At 34.0% G+C, this 22,269-nt stretch overlaps 1 protein-coding gene across 1 annotated transcript in view; it reads right to left on the reverse strand.

Moving 5' to 3' along the window:
* Positions 1–135: 135 nt before the first annotated feature.
* Positions 136–22,269, reverse strand: part of LOC149899530 (lachesin-like) — a 33,702-nt gene continuing 11,568 nt past the window's right edge. Inside the window, exons 6-7 of the mRNA XM_090113534.1 lie at positions 4,007–4,103; positions 136–279 (exon numbers count right to left, since the gene is read on the reverse strand). Coding sequence (XP_089969660.1) covers positions 170–279; positions 4,007–4,103 — 207 coding nt within the window. The 3' untranslated portion in view covers positions 136–169. The remainder of the gene's footprint in view (positions 280–4,006; positions 4,104–22,269) is intronic.

A 22,269-nucleotide genomic window follows, 5' to 3' on the forward strand; every position in this document is an offset into this window, starting at 1 on the left:
ACCAGATTAAAGAGAACCCTGTATAAGGTTTTTGTGGTAAGACAGTTCGTTTTTAACATGCGTTCATGTACATCATAAACGAAAAAGCAAACCGTCCAAACGCATTGTTTACAATACTTGTTCCCATAGAAATTCCGTAACCTTCTAGAACCTTCTAGAACAAACTAGGTCACCTGACATCACTATAGCCAGCGAGTATAATTAGAAGCGACGCAAGCAAGAGGCTAATGTAACTCGTTGTTGTTTTTACTCCGCTCTGCAGCTCCGCCAGACTTGAACCTGTGATAAATTTAAATTAATTAGTTTTTTCATTATGGCTAACTGAGATTAATATTTGCGCTTTTTGAGGTTGTGTTGTGAGAATGAAAGAAATTGGTTTTGTATTCTTAGTTTTGTTTAGAATGAGTAAAGCTAATTAATAAGATTTTATATCTGTTTAAAAGTTTTTAAGCTATTGCATAGCTTCTATCGCGAGCCTTGAGCGCGGGGACCGAATCGAAAAATTCCGTAACGAAAAAACCTCACGCTCCCCACTCCGACGGACGCGAAGGTGTGGCTTGAAGGCATGCTATGCAATAGCTTTACCGCGGCAGTCCCCGAGTGCCACACGTCTTTTTTAATTTTGATTTCTGCGTGACTACATGAAAATTGTGCTAGCTATTGCCTGCAGCTTCGCCTGCCAATTTTTTTTATAGTAGAAAATTTCATCCCCCATTTTATCCTCTTGGAGGTAGAAATTATCAAAATCCTTTCCTATCGGATGCTTTGCTATCGGAAGCTTTTCTAATAGTACCCATCTGCATTTGCACAAATTTCAGCCTGATCGGTCCAGTAGTTTAGGTCGTGCATTGATAGATTTATACGTAGTATAATAAGTATTTTAAGGCTTGAAAGATGTCGGTAGATTATTTATGAGATTTTTCCTTTCTGTATATTTTACTATACTTCTCTCAAAAAATTTTCCCTTAAAAATATATTGTGCCCCAACTTTACTAGTTATCCTTCCAAACACTATACTTCATAACTTCACTTAGTCGTAACATTAGGCGGGTAAGCTTAGAGCGTAAGTTTAATCGTTGGAACCCACAACTTCTACTGTGTTGCCAACAAATTATTTTAGTTTCATATCTTTAGCATTCATACGCATTGTTGGAAATATGATAAATGAAGACAGTGAGATAAATTAGATGAATCCATATTTGGTGAAATATTTTGAATGATTTTTTTATTGCAATAACTTTATTCTCAATTTAAACGACTAGCTTTTAAAACCTATCCTATGACGTATTTATCCAAGTTACCATCTACATGTCGCTCATTTGCTTCTATAACGTAACAAAATCAAAATCAATTCTCTATTTCATTGTAATCGGTTCAGTAGTATTTGCGTCGAAGAGTAACAAACATACACACACACATACACATCCATCCTCACAAGCTTTCGCATTTATAATATTAGTAGGATAGGATTATCCCACTTATCAAAACTTATAGTTAATCAAATAGGCATTTTGTAGAAACGCACTTGAATCGCCATATTATTACCTAGGTACATAATAATTGGTTATGATCGATTTTTATCTGCAGAAAGCCAGCAAGAAGTTAAGTATTTACTACTTTATTACACATTTTTTTTTGCGTATGGAGGTTAATTTACTTATATCATAGTGAAAAATCTCATTCTCAAGAGTATTTTCTATCTCTATATTATATCCTTTTACCTCGCGGGCAAATCCGCGGGCAGCAGCTAAGTGCATTAATACGTAGTAAGCTCCTTTGAAATATTTTGCAAAATAAACAAAATATTGCTTTATGCTTTAAGAAATTTTTGTATCAAAGCCCCTTTGCAGTTGAATAAGTTTTCATCTATAACGTTATAGAATTGGAATTTAAAATTAAATATTTTCAATTTATTTATTTAAAAAATAACTAATTTCATACTTCTTTCATACCATAGGTACCTTTCATACTTCATAAATTTAGAAAAAAAAAATTGATTTCCAATATAATATTGGCAAGCTTAAAAATATAGCCACCTGACGTTTTCTCATTTTAGTAACTACCCTTCTTTTAATTACTTTCCGAGACTTTCGCACATATAAATTTATACTTCTATTTTACAGTACTTTCTACATTTTAATACAAATAATTTGATATTATTTTTATTACATAGATGATTTTTGAATTAAACAATTATAGTTTTACTCCTAACTTCGTACCATGGCATGCATATTATTTTGAAGCGCAAACACGAAAATTCACTATCGTCATAAAATTATGCCGAGCCAATTACAGTTACTACCCACATTACTCTCATTGTCCAAATTCTATAATAATAATTATAACAACTATAAACATTAAGTTAAACAAAACACATACAATTATCGGGCAATACGCCAAGCTATTATAGCTCATAAAACAATGTCATAAAGCGTTATAGTCCGGCAAATGATATCCATTGCGATAATTAAAATTACATTCGCATCAGCAATCAAAAATAATAGCTGTTAGTAGTGCTTTGTGTATGGGAACAACTATAGGGTGGAATTCGACATGCATATAATATTACAAGGGCTATAATGAAAACAATTGAAGACATTCTGTGGAATATACATTATACAGCAAAATATACATATAAAGGTGGGCCTACACGAACAGCAAATCTAAAGGTGAGCATACACGACCAATGTATCAAAGAATTTAGAAGAAATGGAGTGGATATACAATTTGGATTCGACTTCCACAATCCACACTTTAAATTATGAGCGTAGTCTGCACCATTTAATACGATTGATTGACCATTAAATATTTACTTTTAAACTATAACGTCTCATCATTGAGTACTTTACAAATAAGTAGTTGAACTTCGAACTTTACTGTAGAGTCATAAATATAGTCTGAGTCTAATAGGAACAGACTATTTTTTATAATCCTCAAGAATTCACCAATGATTGAATCGGTTAAGCCGAATGTCCGAGTCCTGAATTTAATTTTAAAAGCGTAGTCGTTTAGGATTGTAGAAGAAGCTATCGCATAATTTAATTGAGTTTTAATACATATCACTGCAACTTCAAAAACTAATTTCAACGAACTTGCGGTCCGTGGCTTTACCTGCGTATGTAAAGGAAATTTCCATAGCAGTAACATATTCCACCCAGGTAAAAAATAGCCTGTCTGTAGACTACTAAATATCCAAAACCAGACCAAAAAATCACATCATAAAATCGCTCTATAGCAACGTGAACTAAATACAGACAAACACACATTCGCGTTTATAATATTAGTATGGAAATAATTAAAAAATACTGTGAAGTAAAAAATACTATACTCTCGATTATTAATTCCACAGATTCAAGCTCTCATAAGTTAGCATATGTAGACTAGGCTCATTACAAGAACAATAATAGTTTCCAGCTTGCAAAAACCACCCGGCGCAAGTCTAACAAGTTGAAACCATACAAATGTGTAACATAACCCTATCGGATAAAGTTGGCAAAGTTAAGAGCACAGCCAGTAATAATCTATGAAAGTTTACCGTTAGTGGGTAAAGTGAGACAGTACAGCTTCACAAGTTAGTCGGGTAATATTACCTTGGTTTAGTGGAAAGGCAACGCTTGGTCTATTAGTGGTTCCATAAATTATTGTTGGAGGAATGTTTAAATGCGATTATGAGTCAATATTTGATTAAGTGTTGAATTTATGTGACCACTTTCTTGGTACAGTGGTACGCTTAAGCGTAGAACTTAAAGGCCCTGGGTTCGATTCCCAGTAGCTATAAACAAAAAATGTCACGGTTTAGGATAACTCAGATAGCTGATCACTTACAAAATTGATCAGTGAAACATAGAAAATATATAAGAGGAAATATAAAAGAGATATTTAAATATAATAGATATAAACAGTTAACAGGTTTATAATTTACGAAGGAAAAGGAAAATAGGAAATATTATGCAAGATTTTTAAGGTAGGTATTAAATTAAAAGTTTGCAAGGTTTCAGTGAATTACCTTGTAATACATGCACTCTGGTGACAGTCTTCATTTGTATGGGTGATTCCAAAGCACACGTGTAGTTTCCAGCATCTTCTAGCTTTAGACGGGCCACCTGCGAGAAAAACAATAATATTAGTTTATTCATTATTGTATTGTAATATTTATTAATCTTACTATCATCAAGAATTGATTGTTCTGGAAATCTGTATGAGGTGTCTCTTTGAAAGACAATAATATGGCAATGTCGTTAGTGATCGGAAAAGAAAAAGAAGTTGCGAGTGAAGAATATGGAAGTGCAACGTCAACAATCCGGATTGAAATTTGAAACCGATACCATATTTTATATTCCCGGTGTCATCCACACTTAAAATCATCAGCCAATATATTCTCTAAGTTAATGAACTAATATTATCGTCATAATTGACGCGAAAATTAGTTATTCATCTAATAAAGTGGCAAATTACTATTTAGGAAGTTAAAAATCCGTTATGACCTCTCTATATTATGATCCCTTATATCTCTTAATTAAATGAGATGATATCCACACCTTGAGAAGGTAAAAAGCCCCTTATTTCTCCAACACGTTTAGTTTTAAATAACAACCACTCCCAAAAATGTTTACACAAAAGGGCTTACGTAATTCTGACCGCATTTCTTTTAACTTTTTCTATACATTTTAGAGAAGCTTTACAGCATTATCTTCACAATGGCAGTGATATTACGACGGTGAATGCTGGTTTACGAAGATCGCTTAGTATTTATTCTGAGTGGAATAAAATAAACGGGAGGGAAATGCGCTGCGAATGCATAAACGAAATCGCGATTTAGCATAAGAGTGAAAACTATTTATTCCGTTTTTAGCTGTAACCTGTTGAGAATAGCTGTTCTTTAAGAAAAAGAAACATTTATTTGTGTTTTAAAAACGTTACGATCACTTTTTTCTTTTAATTTATTGAAGTGAAACTTCTTTATCGGGGTTGGAAAAACATTTAGTGTAACATTTTTTCGTTACGCGTGACATTTTTCCGTTACGCGCCATCTTTTTCCTATCCCTACCACGCGTGATTCGACGTATTTCTGTAAAGTTTCATATAGTAAATAATTTTTTGAAAAATAAGGTCACAACGAAGTTTCTCTTCTTACGTGTGTACACTAGTACACGCACACATTTTTATCTACTTAGATTTGTATGGATGTAACTAGTATATCGGTTGAGATAGAATTTTAAAATATGCAGTCACAATAACTACATCAAGCATACGTATTAATATTGATATCATATAATTAAACTCGTTTTAACATTACGAATTACTTTATTATCTGTTAAACAAACATGATACTCCATGAATCAAAGAGACGAAAACTTATTGTCACTTGATCTGTAGTGTATGTCCTTCCCTATTATCGGCTCTTAGACGCACACGACCTCTCACTCCGACCGCCTGCAGCCAACTGAGCTGTGTGAGCGGTGTCACCGTTGCACGTGCGCAAGAGATGACATAATACTTCCCTCTCTTTCACTCACATACACTACATCCCTCCTTTATTTTAGAAATTTTTAATTTTTTCAATTAATTTTATTAAATAAAATATTATGTTCTATTCGGGTATGTTATATGTATGCTTCTATTCTAGTCTATACCTAAGCACCAGTATCAGTCAATGACCTATTATACTAGTAGACGCGGCATACGCCAACATCATTGCACTAAAAAACAGCGTAATTAATACATACCTACTTACTAACGCATTATCACCATTACAGTTGTTCTCTCTTTCACTCTCACGCACGAGACATAATACATGTCTCACTCATGTACTTCGTTATAACAACTGCCGATTAAAATATAAAAAGAACGTCCAGCCACGACGCTGAATGGTGCGTGACTAAGTGAAACTCGGGCACTTAGCTGAGTTTTTTCTTGCCAAAATAGAGAGCGGGTAACGTATCTAGCTTTTTTATATATCATAGGTATCACTGTTAGTAAACACAGCTCAGGGACACGTCCGCTCCATACCAGCGATAGAGTAGAATGTGTCACCTGGCCTAGTTATATAATTCTATCTATATGCAACATCTCTCCTTTTCATTTTTTTTCTCTTTTTTTTCCATTAAGTATATGTATATTCAAAATTATAATAATTTTTACAATATATGTATTCAAATCGATATTAATTAATAATTTTTTCAAACTCAAACCTTCATTCATCAACCAGACCTCGTCCAGAAACGTTTAAAACGTTTCGTCAGTATAAGGACAAAATATGAATTTACCACTGGTTCGGAAAGCCGCCTCAACAGAGAAGAGCCGGCAAGAATATATAGGCATATAGTCGCTCCTTCAAAATCATAGAAATGTAACATCTTACATAGGTATTTATAATAACAATAATGACAATTTATTTTAGTATACGACAATCTATCATGAATAAGTTGTATACTTATATTTAAGTTTATTAAGTCATTATTTATTTATTAACCAATGGGACGAAATCGTTTTCAGTAACTTAATGTTCCTTCTGTAACTTAACTATACTTTTGACTAACTGTACCTGTACTGTACCTGTACTGTACCTGTACTGTACTGTACCTGTACTGTACCTGTACTGTACTTAACCTGTTTTATTTTTTCCTTACATGACTATTGCACTACCTTGTTGATATGTTTCACTCACTATTTATCATGACCTGCACTCCAGGTCATTTAGAAGAGGTGAATGCTGCTTCTTCTGACGCATAATTTAATTCACTTTACCTGCACCGGCATCTGCACCATCTAAGTTTCCACTGTTTTCCCACATATTAAAATTATTAATAAACGATAGCTGCAAACCGAATTATTACCAAGTGAAATGCCTATAGACTGGGTACATACTTAAATGCTCGGTTATTCTTTAATATCTATATTCTGTATATGTACTTCGTTACTAAAACAATATATGTTCCGATTTTAATTCAATATACCTAATAAAATCGGAATGTAATATAATATGTATATATCTGTACCCTAAATAATATAATAAATATTATACGGCAAAATTGTAACCAAACATTAATTGGTTCATTATTTATTCTTATTTAAGCAACAACAACTTATCATATGATCCTTAGGCACAAGGAAGATTTGTTTATTTATTCCTTTGTCCGTCTCTCTTTCATATCGCAATAAAGCGATTTATGATATATTTTTGGGTGAAAGTTTAGAGGCTAGAAAGTGGCAGCCTTTTTTATAGCGCATTAAATATATTTAATTCATACAGATACATAGTATTACAACGTTAAGGTTCATAATTATCAATTATTTAAATACCAACTTTCGGGTATAAACCACTCTGACAGAATTATAGTCTTAGTGGAGCTTGCTCTGCAACAGTACAATATCATACTATACTGTGCCATTGACTTCTATTGAACCGCTTTTAGCTTCACCTGTATGTTCGTATAACTGTATGCAACCGATTCTTTTCGATTCGCTTATGACCTACCCAAACCGTACAGATTTAACTTCAGTGACAATATTACAACAATTTATTGACAATACAATAATGAATATTTAGTAAAGCGTGATTAATAATGTATTACTTTTTTTATACTTCTTATTGCAACCTCAACACACACGCGGTGTTGTTCATTGTATGATTATTACATTAATAACACATAGGTATTTAAAATTCAATTAATGTAACGAACCTAAAACGAATCAAAATGTATCATTTTGTTGATGACTTTTTTGTTACTTATGATAACATTTGTATTTGTATTACTGACAACTTAATAGCCACTTGAAAAAGAAAAAGATAACTTAATGACAATAATAATGGCTAGACATTAATGGTCTGAAAATAAGTAGTTGGATACATATTTTTTTTTAACTGTACAATGTTAACTGTAACAATCAGTAATACAAATTTAACTGTAACAATCAGTAATACAAATTTAACTGTAACAATCAATCAAAACTTTGTTTTCCTATAACTATATAAGTATTTGCATAAATTATGTAATTAACTTGAATTTACAATATTCAATTTTGCATTTCGAAATCAATACCACTATACCACCTCAATATTGTAGAGATTAATACTTGGAATTTATATTCTGACTAAGGCACGAATGGTGACCTTTTCGCGATAATACATTTTTTTTTTTTGCTTTGACAAGAAATCTTTACCGTATTTCTTAATTGATAATCTTTTATTCAATCTAGTACGATATCCATTATTTTTTCGCAACGGTGTTAATGCATTAGGTGCGATATTTATATAGTAGTACATAGTATATTTATTAATATAGTAATAACTATATGCACATGGTGTATGATTTTACCATGGTTCTTACATATACTTTGCATATACCAATATTTGCGGTATGATGTGGTTATGATCCATTTTTTATTTTACATTAAATGTTAGTCTTGAAATTGACCTTTATTATCTATCTAAAAATTTTAAGTGTATATTTGACAGGTTGTTTGTCACTATACACTATCTATCAAAGTAATCTACTATATAAAAATAAGTCGGGTTTTCCTTCCTGACGCTACAACTCCAGAACGCACGAACCGATTTCCACGGCTTTGCACTCGTTGGAAAGGTCTCGGGCTCCGTGAGGTTTATAACAAAGAAAAGGTGTATCTGGTGCGAAACGGACTTCGCCAGGTTTGCTAGTTATTAACAATTAACGATTCATATTTTATGCCAACTGTCTATTGTCCAACTTTTGTCTTTCACGGTATATTATTGTTTATATATATATAAATTACGTAAAAGTCGTTTTCAACGTTCCAACATGTAATGATTAACAGTGTGTTATACCTAACCCCAAACCGGGGTGCTACATTTCCGCTGAGAGAGTGGTGTTATGCTACTGCAGACTGCTACGTTCCGTTTAGAAAGCTTCTACATACCCGCAACGTTCCCGCGCAGGGAATTGTCGCGTCCTTGCCACGTTCCGATAAGGAACCTCATACGCTGTGACATACCGCTTAAGACCCATCTTCAGTAGTACTACGACATTGCTACGATTGCCGCTGAGGAAATCCTTCTACGTCTTGCTTGCTTCGGCTCCTTAATTCCTGTTGAAGGAATTCAGCGACCAACCCTAAAGACACCCTACCGCCTAGCCTTCGCAACGAGACGCGCACTCCATCTTACGTCCACCTATATCAGTAAGAGCCCTACCGGAGGGTTTGGACCTAGGCACACCACGACCCTTATTGTTACTGATATTTGTATTTTATTTTATTAATTAACTAAATTAATTACCGACTGTATGGTGAGTATCTAGTTCTTATTATTATTTTTTTGTTTCCACCTCACCTACAACGCCACATAGTATATACAATAAAAATGAATAGCCAAATATGTTGCTAAGTGTAAAACTCAAACCTCGGCGCGCGGCGTATCGGCTCGACCAATTCGGATAATATTCATGTTCCAATTCGTTTAAAGAACCGATAAAAGGCGAAAGAGCATAACAACGTCTGCCAGGTGGGTAGTTTGAAATAATGAATATTGAGACTACTCTGTATGTCTCTCATTCCATTTATTTTTGTTTTCGAATATTCATTGTTTTATTACCTTACCCTGTTTATGATTATTATATTATCACTGTCTAACTTTATAGTTGTCGGTTAAATGTGCAATACCTATCGCAGATATTTTAGGTATTGTTATCATTATGATTATTCTTTCGTTGTTTAACAAAATCTGCTATGAAATTATGAAAATATTAAGTCACTTTTAGATAAGAATAATAAAAGCTACTGTAAATATTTTAGTATTTACTGTATGCTCTTAAAAATTGTATTATTCCATTTTTTATTTGGATATCAATACTAACCGTAAGTATTTTCGAAGATACAATCTATCTTACGAACAATACTTCACTGTGAAATGGTGACGAACTATCACTTTTTTTTTTTTAAGATAGCGTATTTAAGTGCATGAATTCGCAATATGGGCATCACCCAAAATATAAACATTTTATACGAGCATCACCCGTATCACATCACTACAGGCATCACCTGTATTGTAATTATATTACGACTACCAGGCATCATTTGGTATAAAATTACAAAGTACACACGGGCGTCACCCGATTTTTGATTTTGCACTACCGGGCATCATCATCTGGTATAACATTACAAAATACACATGGGCTTCACCCGATTTTTGTTTTTGTACCACCAGGCATCATCTGGTATAACATTATAAAATACACACGGGCGTCACCCGATTTTTCTTGACCACCAGGCATTATCTGGTAACACAGTACAAAGTACACACAGGCATCACCCGTTTTTTTTTCCTGTACTACCAGGCATCATCTGGTAACACATTTCAAATTACGTACACGGGCGTTACCCTTTTTAAAGTGAAACTTTTATTACATCGTCTCAAACTTTTGGTCTGTGTAGCGCATGTCGCGTGACGGTCGGCTGCCGAGTAGGTATAAAGCAGTGTTCGGAACCGTTCGAACAGTTTCACTTTTACCGTGGTTTCATAAAACCACACAACATTTTTTTTTGTCAGGCTTCATCTTGTAACATTATAGCTTAACAACAAGCAACTTTAGAAATCCCTTGTCGTGGTCCACATCACCATCGAAACACATACATCAACTTACATGAACTTCCATAATGTTACTGTATTAGCCTGTCCAGGAAACTTACGTTCCTTGCATGATAACCATTAATTACTTCTTTATGCAATAATGAATAATCTTAAATAATACTCATGCAACTTCACATCGAGTAATTAAATAAGATATAAGTGGGTATTTGGTATAATTATATTTTTGTAACCAGACAAATCTATTCTGAGCTGATAGGGAATCGAACCTTCTTAGCTCATTTAATCATGTTTAACCAATCCTTTAAGCAGGTTTTTACATATCAGTATCAATAAATTTATATGTAAACAAATGTCCCAAAATAATAATCTACAGCCTCGACTAAACAAAATATCACATTTAGTCTCGCATAACGCAATTACAGTCCTATGCATGACTACGTGAGTACATATACTGGACGACGCTAGCTGTATACCCGTACACTGTACAGTGTATTTATCAAACAGGCACCATACGCTCGAGCAATAAAGACAGCCCGCGTATGCATTGGTATCAGTGTAGTTATGTATACGAGAAACAATTGACAACACCTACTTTATCCTTCTGGCTACAATTATTTAAGAGGTTTTGCTAAATCTTTATGTAAACGAAACCTTCGTTTTCTACGGCGCGGAGGCCGGAGGCCTCTCGAAAGGCACGCACAATGCACATGTTATTTATCTACTTTGTGCGGATATTTTTTTTTTATGTAAGCGGCACAAAATATCATAATGAAAATAGGTATGTGTGTATATTATTATTAACTTTAATATTCCCTTCGATGTAACTCGACTGTGGATATAATTAGTTCAATAGTTATCACAGCACACCTATTTCCTCCCTTTTTTTTTTCGTTTTGTAATTTTTTTTCATTATCAAAAAAAAAATTACTTACATATATTCCCGATTTACCTCGTCGCCAAAAATGTAGTGTATGTCCTTCCCTATTATCGGCTCTTAGACGCACACGACCTCTCACTCCGACCGCCTGCAGCCAACTGAGCTGTGTGAGCGGTGTCACCGTTGCACGTGCGCAAGAGATGACATAATACTTCCCTCTCTTTCACTCACATACACTACATGATCAAAAACCAGATTCTGAACTAAAGTGTGAACGTTACAACAAAAAACGAAGTAAGTATCTTCTCTATATCACTACATAGCATAAAACGAAGTCGCTTTCTCTGTCCCTATGTCCCTTTGTATGCTTAAATCTTTAAAACTACGCAACGGATTTTGATGCGGTTTATTTTTTTAATAGATAGAGTGATTCAAGGAAGGTTTTAGTATATAATTTATTAGGTTTTAGACAAAGCGGGCGAAGCCGCGGGCGGTAAGCTAGTTTTCTTATAAAACTTACCACGCAAGACTGAAGAAGTCTACCCCTTCTTCGTAATAACTGTTACATGCATAATATATTACCGCTCTAAAATCTTTTTGCATATATTTTTATACATTTATTCCATCCAACTTTTTTAATTTCAAACACGAGTGCAGATGCAAAAGGAACAAATGTGACACAGCGGTATAACAGTATTACTGCACATGTTAGAATTTTTATATTCATTAATATTTTTAGTCCTAGCTTAAAATAATTTCACGACTATATCGCTTTTATGCCAGAAATAACGCTTACGTAATGTTTTGAAAAATACTGAACGCTTGCTTTTAAATGTATTAAATTTTATGCATGTATATTTTAATAAGTTCTGCCAAATAACAATTTTTAACACGCTTATGTTTTCTTAATATGTACCTATATTTGTATATTTGTATCTAACTGACTTCTTTAGACTTAATTTTGAACCACTTACAGGCCGATTTAATACAAACTTTGTACACTTATCGATCGATCCCTGGTCGATGAAAATACGGTAAATAATTCATATCATTAAAGTGCGTTTTTTTTAGTTTTTAGGTATTTATTTGAATCTACTATTGATTCCTAATTTCGGAATTAAAGATAAATATTGACTAGAAACATATTGCTCTTTAAAACTTTGTCCACACAGTAAAAATAGGTCAAATTTTATTTCATTGGTGGCCCACTTATGTTCGTTTAAATTTACAAAATAAAGTCGAAATAAAAACAAATACTATCTAGTATCTAACGTATAATTTAAAACATTTAGAAATGCTTCAAACAATATAATTAATTTATTAAGCTAATTTTACGCATCAGTCTTTGTTTTTCGCTTTCCATTCTATTTATTTACGTCAAAGGCAAAAGTTGTTTTAACCCATTTAATTCATAATATTACCAAGAATTCGGGGTTTATTTGTACATCAATTAAATATTTTAATTTAACTTATAATTAAAGCCCAAATACAGAACTACAGATATCGGCTGTCTGAGAAGTTTGTGTTGAGTAAGTCGAGTATTCATTAGGCAATTAAAATTTGCTTTAGAATTAATTTAGTTTTTTAAGCTCCAAATAATTTTCCGTCGATTCAATTATTAGTAAACAATTTTTCACTTTCTAGTTATTTCAATTAAAGAGAAACAAGAGGTATCTTTTTTGACGATAAGGACTCTTAATTCAATTTAAAAACAATTAATTTACCTATATTATTTAACAATTATATCAACAATTTTACGTACACTATTACACGACTAATGTTTGGTAAGCGCTATTATCTTAAGATACCAATGAATAATTATTAGCGGAAGAATTTTGTTTCTAATTTCATTTCTATTAACATTAATGGAAGGGGGTGTTCAAAATCCAAGCGCTTTTAAAGGCCACTATTCATATTTTATCAATATCTATGTGATTTCTCAATAGACCGTCATATATTTGGAATCTTTCCAAAAATATTTCAACATTATACGAAGCACTTGGCTTTAAAAGTGTATCATGGCTATTATTTAAGTGATAAGATTCCAATGACCTACTTTTACAAGTTTTATTTACCATCAAAAAGGAAAATATCTCTGGTTTCCCCAGAAATAGGAGGAAATGTTAAGCCTCCACTTAACCGAACAAATATATTACAGTGGAGGGAGCGGTTTAAATTACCCCGTCTAGGTTGGAGTAGTGTGCGTCCACATTGCTAGAGTTATTACGATTTTAGTTGTATTTTATGTGTCAATTAAAGAGGCTCAAAATTGACTTTAAAAGGCGTTAAAAGGAAAAATAATACTACGTTATATAACAATGAAATCATACGTAACGTATTATAAAACAAAACCTCTACAACGTCTGTCTGTTCGCGATAAATTGAAAAGTCGGTTAAGTACGAGTCGGCCTCGCTACACTTAGGGTTCCGTGCAAATAAGCGTTTTTTTTCCCTTTGAACCGCAAAATTGTGTTAGTAATAATATTTAATACTACATCTTGTTTAATATCTATATGAATTTGAAAACAAATTTGCCATCATATTATTTTGATCACCATCATCATCATATCTATAATATGAATTTGAAAACAAATTTGCCATCATATTTTGATCACCATCATCATCATTTGAAATAAATGTCGCTATAATTAATAACAAACAAAAATTTATATGAATTACTGTTTTTATATTGGTTTTATTTTCATTGAATTATTCTTTTTTTGTGAATATTCTAAAGATTCTGTGAATATTTATCTACATGTCTACGAATACGCTAGCAGAGGGGCTCCATATACCTCAATTTACAGTAGAAATACGTAGCCTGAAACAATAATACATGACTAGCTACCTCTATTATTATCTTCACCAATTACACTGCAATTACCTTTGTTTAAGTTATCATTAAATAAATGAACGCAGTTATAATTATGTAAGTAACCTACGTTAACATTCGTAAGTGAAATTGTACACGTGGTGCCTATAATTTTTTTTTTTTTTTTTTTTTTTTATTAACAATAGGCAGAGGTTTGGCCACAATCCCACCTGATGGGAAGCGGTGATGTGGCCTACTTGGTTGCACGTCTGCCTAGAAGGAGCCTATTCACCCTGGCTAGAGTGATTAGGTAGGGAGCAAAAATAGAAGTTGAACGAGGCTATGCATATGGAACCACCTATCACCAACATGTCTATACCCAAAAATAAACCTAGCCTGGAGACTGCGGGGACGCCCGAAACCCCCTGAATTTTGCCAACGGGTCCTCTCTTCCGATCGCCAATCGGCACGTTGGAGCCAATCCAGGATTATGCACAGGCGGCGGGGCAGCCTTTCACGACTGGCTAATTCGTTACTTGGGCCCCCTACAACCTGCGGTCGGCCAGCGGTGAACCGTTTCTTCGGATCCCGCTAGCCTCCAAGACTAGGATATTCAGGACAACAACACAAAGGCGGCAGATTCGATTCTCTAATGCAAAGCAACTGTTCATACCTATTTTACTCAATTACAATTATTATTATTTTACTCATTTTGATTAAACTTAATCGAAGTAGGTTTCTTTGAAACAAAAGTTAAGGTGAAAGCATAAGAAGGATTGAATCTCAATTGGAGGCTAATTAGAAATTCTCAATCTATCTGATTACCTACATTCACCTAATCAGGAAAAAAAATATGTCTCTAATTTCATATGATATTTTCATGAAATTAGTAATCAAGATAGATTCAGTAATCGATATTGTCCTAAATGTTCGACCATGACATTTTTAGCTATAAAAGTTTGTGATGAGGTCCAAGCTACTAAATTTTAATAGCATTAAGGCTTGATATGAAAGAAAGCATTTATTTCAACTCACACAAGCACACAACAATAGCTGTGTTTTACCTGAAAATAAAACACATATTAAATACTTACCTATATTTGAAGCTTACTTCATTGAGAAGGCACCTAGCTTTTTCCGCCTATTTTTCCCTCTCTTTCCGTTGTATATATGCTATCTCTCTCGCACACCTCTCCACCAGGTGGCGGGGCGCACGATAATGTCGGGCGCTGGATGTTTTTCATTGAGTCGAAATCCACAACAGGTGGACGTTAAGTGTAAGCTTCAAATATAGGTAAGTATTTAATATGTGTTTTATTTTCAGGTAAAACACAGCTATTAAACACTTGACCGTAATTTGAAGCTTACTTCATTGAGACCTGTCTGTTACCCACCTGGTGTACAATATATGGACGCCAATGTGAATTTGAATACATAAGTAATTACTTATTTCTTTATTTGAAAGAGTAAGGTGTGCAGATAGTATACCTACCAATAAATCACACAAATTTTTATATTATATAATATATTAACAATCCCAGATGAAAAGTTAATCAAATAAGAACCAAAAAGTTAATCATAATGATTAAAAGTATTAGAACTTATGAGATTGGTTCAAGCGTACCTTTTGGGCTTGAAAAGTTAAAGTTACTACAATTTTCACTATCTTTAGCGTAAATCTGCGAAAGCGCCAGTAACGACTTTCAATTACGCATTTAGATTTTTTTTACAAAATGAAGCAACAGCTGATCCCGACGAGGCAAAAATACCTCAAACTCAAACCTTTATTTATTCAATTAGAAATCTGTAGAAGCACAATTGAATCATCTTAACATAGAATTACCACCTGTCTCAACTCACACAGTTTTAACCCAACCTGCTACAAGCGGACAAGAAGGGAACTTGGTCCTTACTTTTGGGGTCAGAAATAAATTTAAAAGGTCACCCCTTGAATAAGGCAATAAAATATCAAAACAGGTAAACGGTTTTAATTATAATACAGATTTTTAACATCAAACCAAACCGTGCGGTATCTATTAATGTTTAGAGCCAACGCCACCAATCATAATCTAAACATGGCTAGTACTTTCAGTACAATGCATGAATTATTTATTTAAAACTGATAGGTCATAAACTCTGTACTGGAAACAAATATACTGAACTTAAGAGACTAAAATGATAAGGAGCTTATCTGTGTCCCAAAACTGCAATTACTACAGCCAAGTACGTTACTTTTAATCAATTCGGTTTTAAGATATAATTATGATTTACATCAGAACTTATATACCGAAAGCCTCGGGACTACATAACGTGACTTATCTTCTTATATATAAAAATGAATCGCAAAATGTGTTGGTAAGCGCATAACTCGAGAACGGCTGAACCGATTTCGATAATTCTTTTATTATATTCCTTGAAGTACGAGGATGGTTTTTATGTAGAGAAAACGTAAGTACCACGAGCGAAGCCGGGGCGGACCGCTAGTTTATAATAATAGTGTTTGTGCACAACACTAGGCAGTCAACAGCTATATGAACGTCAGATAGGAAAAGAGCCAAATTTATCCAGTCAGTAACAAAGGATTTTAACTATAGTTACTTTATTCTAATTCAACCAACTACTACTAGCTACTCCGTATGTCTTTTGGATAGACGGAGGCAAATAGGATTTTTATTCCAACTATATCATTTGATATTTTGAAAATGTACTCCACATTTTCATACCGTCAGAGTCATTTTGCAGATTATAGTGGTGCAGCACTGAACACTGTCTATTAGGTGGCTGATGCTGCTGACCGGGCCTTCAGTTCCGCTTTCCAGAATACCTTCACCCTTCTAGGTGTTACTACTACTGAAATAGCGGTACTCTATCGCGTCGTTCAGGTCTCTAACTAACTAGGATTTCTCATATTATCGTAACAACCCTCGCTCGTTCTAACGAGGATAAATTATCGCCAAGGAATTCTGCTGCAGGATAATGGCAAGAGAGATAAGCTTAACTATGCATTATTATGTTAAGGAATATGGTGGGTTTTGAATACTATCGTCGTCTGAAAGTATCTCCTTTCGATTAACTGCATTAAGGATGCAGATCTGATCCCATCTTTGTTCCGTAGGAATGCTACGACAGTCTAAACGTTACACTGAACAAAGAAAATTGCCCTGAATATAGTCGGTTGTTCCAACATCCGTAATATGGCTAGCCTAAGGTTAGTTATCCCTTGATTGTAACTGCTACCAATGGAGGCATTGCTCTTGTGTTGTCCACAGTTGTGCGAGTGCAAAAATGAAGAACTGAGCTCGTGGGGAGCTATGTCGAATGAATCTGTGTTAAGATTATGACAGTATAGGACAGTTAGCTGTGGATGCGAAGACAGGACATTACTTTATTCATCCGTAAACACGCGAGGCAGCCACGGACAGCGATATAGCAAGAACTAAACTAGCAAAGTTTAGTTCACTTACCAGACTTTGTCATGTTTTAAATGCAGTATATCCTCTGAATAGCATTGCATTTATGACTATTGATAAACTTAATTCACCCGTAAACACGAGAAGCAGGCACGGATAGCGATAAATTATAGCAAGAACTAAACCAGCAAAGTTTAGTTCGCTTACCAGTCTTATATTTTAAAAGCCGTATAGCCTGTACATTTCATTTATTGCCCCCCCCCCCCCCCCCCCTCAAAGCAAAGAAATGAGAAGTCATTTGGCAGAGCTTTCTCGTTAAGGGTAGGGGTTCCAAGTAATATCTAATAATAAGAGGCTTTTGTTTGGAAAGATTGACTTTCCGTTATTTATCCTCTATCCTATGTAACTCAACGGTCAGTATTCTCAGCATTCGTTGAGTACTTAAACGTTTTACGTTAATAGTTGTATATAACTTTATTATACAATATAATAATCCTGGTGGGATGACAAAAAACTTGTCTAACAAACGATTATCCTAATCCCTCAGCGATTTATTGTTTGAGCCCCGAAGAAAAATCTCATGGGTGCAATAATGAGGTCAAATGGGTTGAAAAACGAGTCAAATAAATTGCCTACAAGACCGGGCAACTAAAATAGGCCTATGAGAGGTCAACTATACGTAATCAATCGTCATTTGTTACATTCAATCGCTTTGCGATTAAAAAATCTCTTCCGATGTTTGTATATGAAAATTGGTCGGCTAGTGCCATTTAATTACGATACCAAACATACCGTTGACACAAGGCTTGGTGACAATCCTCGAAACCACCGCCATAAATCATCTGCGAGATGATATTTGATCCGACTCGCCTTCCTTTGTTGTGATTAGGCTTTGCATTGGTAAATACAATTTGTTCAATTCCAATTTCCATAATTGGTAAACCAATGGTGGTTTCCTGATTCCTGAAGCGTAAACTTTTAGGATACGAAGTATCAATTTCATGCGCCCATTATTTGACGTATCTAACCTTTATTGTATTTATTAGGTCATTTACTATACTGCCCACTGTGAAGTAGATTTCAAAACCTTTTTCTACCTACCTTAGAAGAGTGAAGATCCGATACGGTCATATCCAAAACTTCTTTCGTGGGTCCTCGTTGACAAAAGCAAATATCTATGATCATTTTAATGATCAATCCTTTGTATATTTGCACCAATCGCCATTAAAGCCCCGCGAGGGCTGATATATATTTGCACCATTTCCCCGTGGGGACGGTTGTTATCAAAGCCCCGCGAAGGCTGATATATATTTGCACCATGTCTCCGTGAGGTACTGTTGTAATCAAAGCCCCGCGAGGGCTGATATATATTTGCACCATTTCTCCATGAGGGACGGTTGTAATCAAAGCCCCGCGAGGGCTGATATATATTCGCACCATCTTTTCCGTGAGGGACGATTGTAATCAAAGCCCCGCGAGGGCCGATATATATTTGCACCATTTCCCTGCGAGCGACAGCTGCGCGAGGGATGTTTGTAACTAGAAATAAGTAGGGCCTGCCAAAAAATGCTTAAGAGACACCCTGCGAGGGTGAATTTGACCTGGCTAACCCCTGCGAGGAGTAGTGGCCACATTTATGTATTCTGCTTCGAGCAAGAATACACCTTAGTGCTAATATAAAAATAGCAGTAAATAATCATTTAAATAATATAGCAATTAACAAGGTCCTTTAACTTATTTTCCAATGTTAGCGACATTTAATAAATTCATAATTCAAATCAATTCACTAAATTTTAAAATGAACTTCGATTCATATTTATTTTTGTTCATGCAATCGATGTAAAATTTAGTTGCTTTATATCCGTTAACATTCCTTACGAACGCAACCATACCGTCGTAGGACGTTATATTTAATTGCACAAAATAATCTCCACTCACCCGCAAATTTTTACTTTTTGTCAAGGTGTACAAGTTTATAATATTATTCTAAAACGTTAGAAGTGAATTGTAAATCCTTTGAAATAAGTGTATCTAAATCTAATTTATATTAAGATATCTCGATAATTATTATACGATAACCCTTTCAGCACAAGTTCAGTAAACCAAAGAATTTAATTGTAAAATTTTGGTACTTACTCGTTTTAACAAAAAAGTTGCATCATTTGAACATAGGAAACGTAATTTTCAATCAAATTAGCCGTGTGTAATATGTCTATTTTCACATAAAAACGGATCAGAATAATACTCATAAAAGGACACGTATAGACTACGGATAGTTTTGAATGTGTGGAACATTCATGGTACGTATCTACTATACATGAGCGAATTCCATCATTATTCAGTTGAGCGGTAACTCCCGTACGATTTATAAAATAATATCACAACATGTTCTGACATGTCGTGACTTCTTGGAGCTGACTCATCTCGTTCGATAATTTTTAGTAATAAACTATGATAGGAATTCCGAACCGTTCCTAGCGATAACGACAATGTAATAAAGTCGTAGCAATGGATTGTATGCCTGTAAAGCTTTGAGTTGGCTCATATCCATACTAAGTATTAATTGTAATTTTTCCACGAAAAATTCACTTGTACCCTTGTAATAAAAACACATTATTAAAAATGAAATAAAATATTAAAAATATCTATATACAAGAGAGGGTATTTGATATATCTAGTAATATCAAATAATCACAAAAGTAATATTAACGATTCGAGTAAAGCCGAACGGTAACACCGTTAAAATAGCTTTACTCACAGTATTAAAAATTCAAATATTAATTAGTACATATTGCATAATGAAATATTTCAAAAGAAAAGTTACTATTTCAAGTAAAATGTAACGGTTGTATCGTTAATTTTAAATATCTTTATTCATGCTATTAAGTATTTAAGCATATTGAAAAATAAACTATTGCTGAAGGATTCATTAAAAACCTCAGCATTTTAAATAAAGTCCAACGATTATACCGTTGACTTTAAAGATTTTTACTCATTTTTAAGTAAAATATTATTAGATAGATGTAAAAATAACTCACTGTACCGATCCGACGGGATACACTTTTTAACACTTTTAGCACTTGCTTTAAGCAATACTTAATACTTAATAGCACCAATGAAAAACATCCAGCGCCCGACATTATCGTGCGCCCCGCCACCTGGTGGAGAGGTGTGCGAGAGAGATAGCATATATACAACGGAAAGAGAGGGAAAAATAGGCGGAAAAAGCTAGGTGCCTTCTCAATGAAGTAAGCTTCAAATTACGGTCAAGTGTTTAATAAACATTACAAATAAATATGGTATTTGATTAAACGTATTTAATGTTTAGTTTATTTAAGTAAAGTTTTGCGTCTGTATTATACACATCTCGACGATACAAAAAAGTCGCATTTGATCACAAATTTTTATTTCCAACAACATCGGTATACAAAGAGAACTGACTACATATCACTCGCAGTAAAACATAAATAAGGCCGGGAGCACATGTTCGAAGTTACAAAGTAAAACGATGTATCTGCCCCTAATTCGGTACAAAAGCTGTTACAACCGCCATGAACATCAAAATCAATGGACGGCGGAAATTGGCCATTGGCTTTTATGTAACGTCTAATAAAATACGTTTTTAATCAACGTTCGACGTTCGTGAATTTCTTATCCCTTAATTATGGATAAATCTGGTTTAATTTTGCGAAGGAATTAAGCGATTTATTGTTCTGCTTAAATATAGTCTGCCTAATCAGTGTAGAGTGCCTAATTATTCTTAAAATGAATGTTCCTATGTATAAATATTATAATCCTTAAAAATATTATAAATGCGATAATAGTTTTGTCTGTCTATCTGTCTGTTCTGCACACCTAAACCGCAAAACAGGCAACGCCGACGGAAATTTAGAAATGGAATAACTACATTACTTCAATAATTATGAGTTTTTCGATGCTGTGAAAGGCATGGCATTGCAAGCAATAATCATACTTATTTACATCACTACTTATTTGTATTTTAAACCATATACATTATTATTATACGTGGTACACGGTATATTATATTCTAAAGTGTCATATTATACACGTGTATCTTGAAATCTCTTGAGAGATCTTAGATTGAGGACACTGATCGTTCTATCTTTCTTCAGTAAAAGCTTAATAACAGTATCGATCGCACAGGCTATTAAAAAGCCCTTATATAGAAGGTCATAGAAAACTGATTATCCAAGTTTGACCCTGAATAAAATGGATAAGTTAAAAAGGCAGAAGCATATGTCTACATCCCACAAGGGAGTACGTAACTTAGCTCAAGTGCCTCATAAAGTTTATGTCTGATTGGCATTTAAATAATGAACATCAGTTACCAAACTTCACATCGCTTCAGTAAAACGCTGTATCTAAACTTTCTAAATCTATACTAATGGATGTCTCAAGTAATTACGAAACATATCTGCCGTAGGAAGATTAATATCAATGCATGTCTCACTTTATTTTTAACCACAACTACGCTGTTCTGGAACAAATAACCAGCTTCAGTGTTTCCAAACTGACAACAACATTGAGCCTTCAAGAAAAAAGTCTATGAATTTATGTAAAACCAGAAAGACATTTCCAAATT

Source organism: Colias eurytheme, chromosome 20 (genome assembly GCF_061535395.1).
Source record: "Colias eurytheme isolate Ceu_HAF_F1 chromosome 20, ilColEury1 Martin Lab GWU primary, whole genome shotgun sequence".
Lineage (NCBI taxonomy): Eukaryota > Metazoa > Arthropoda > Insecta > Lepidoptera > Pieridae > Colias > Colias eurytheme.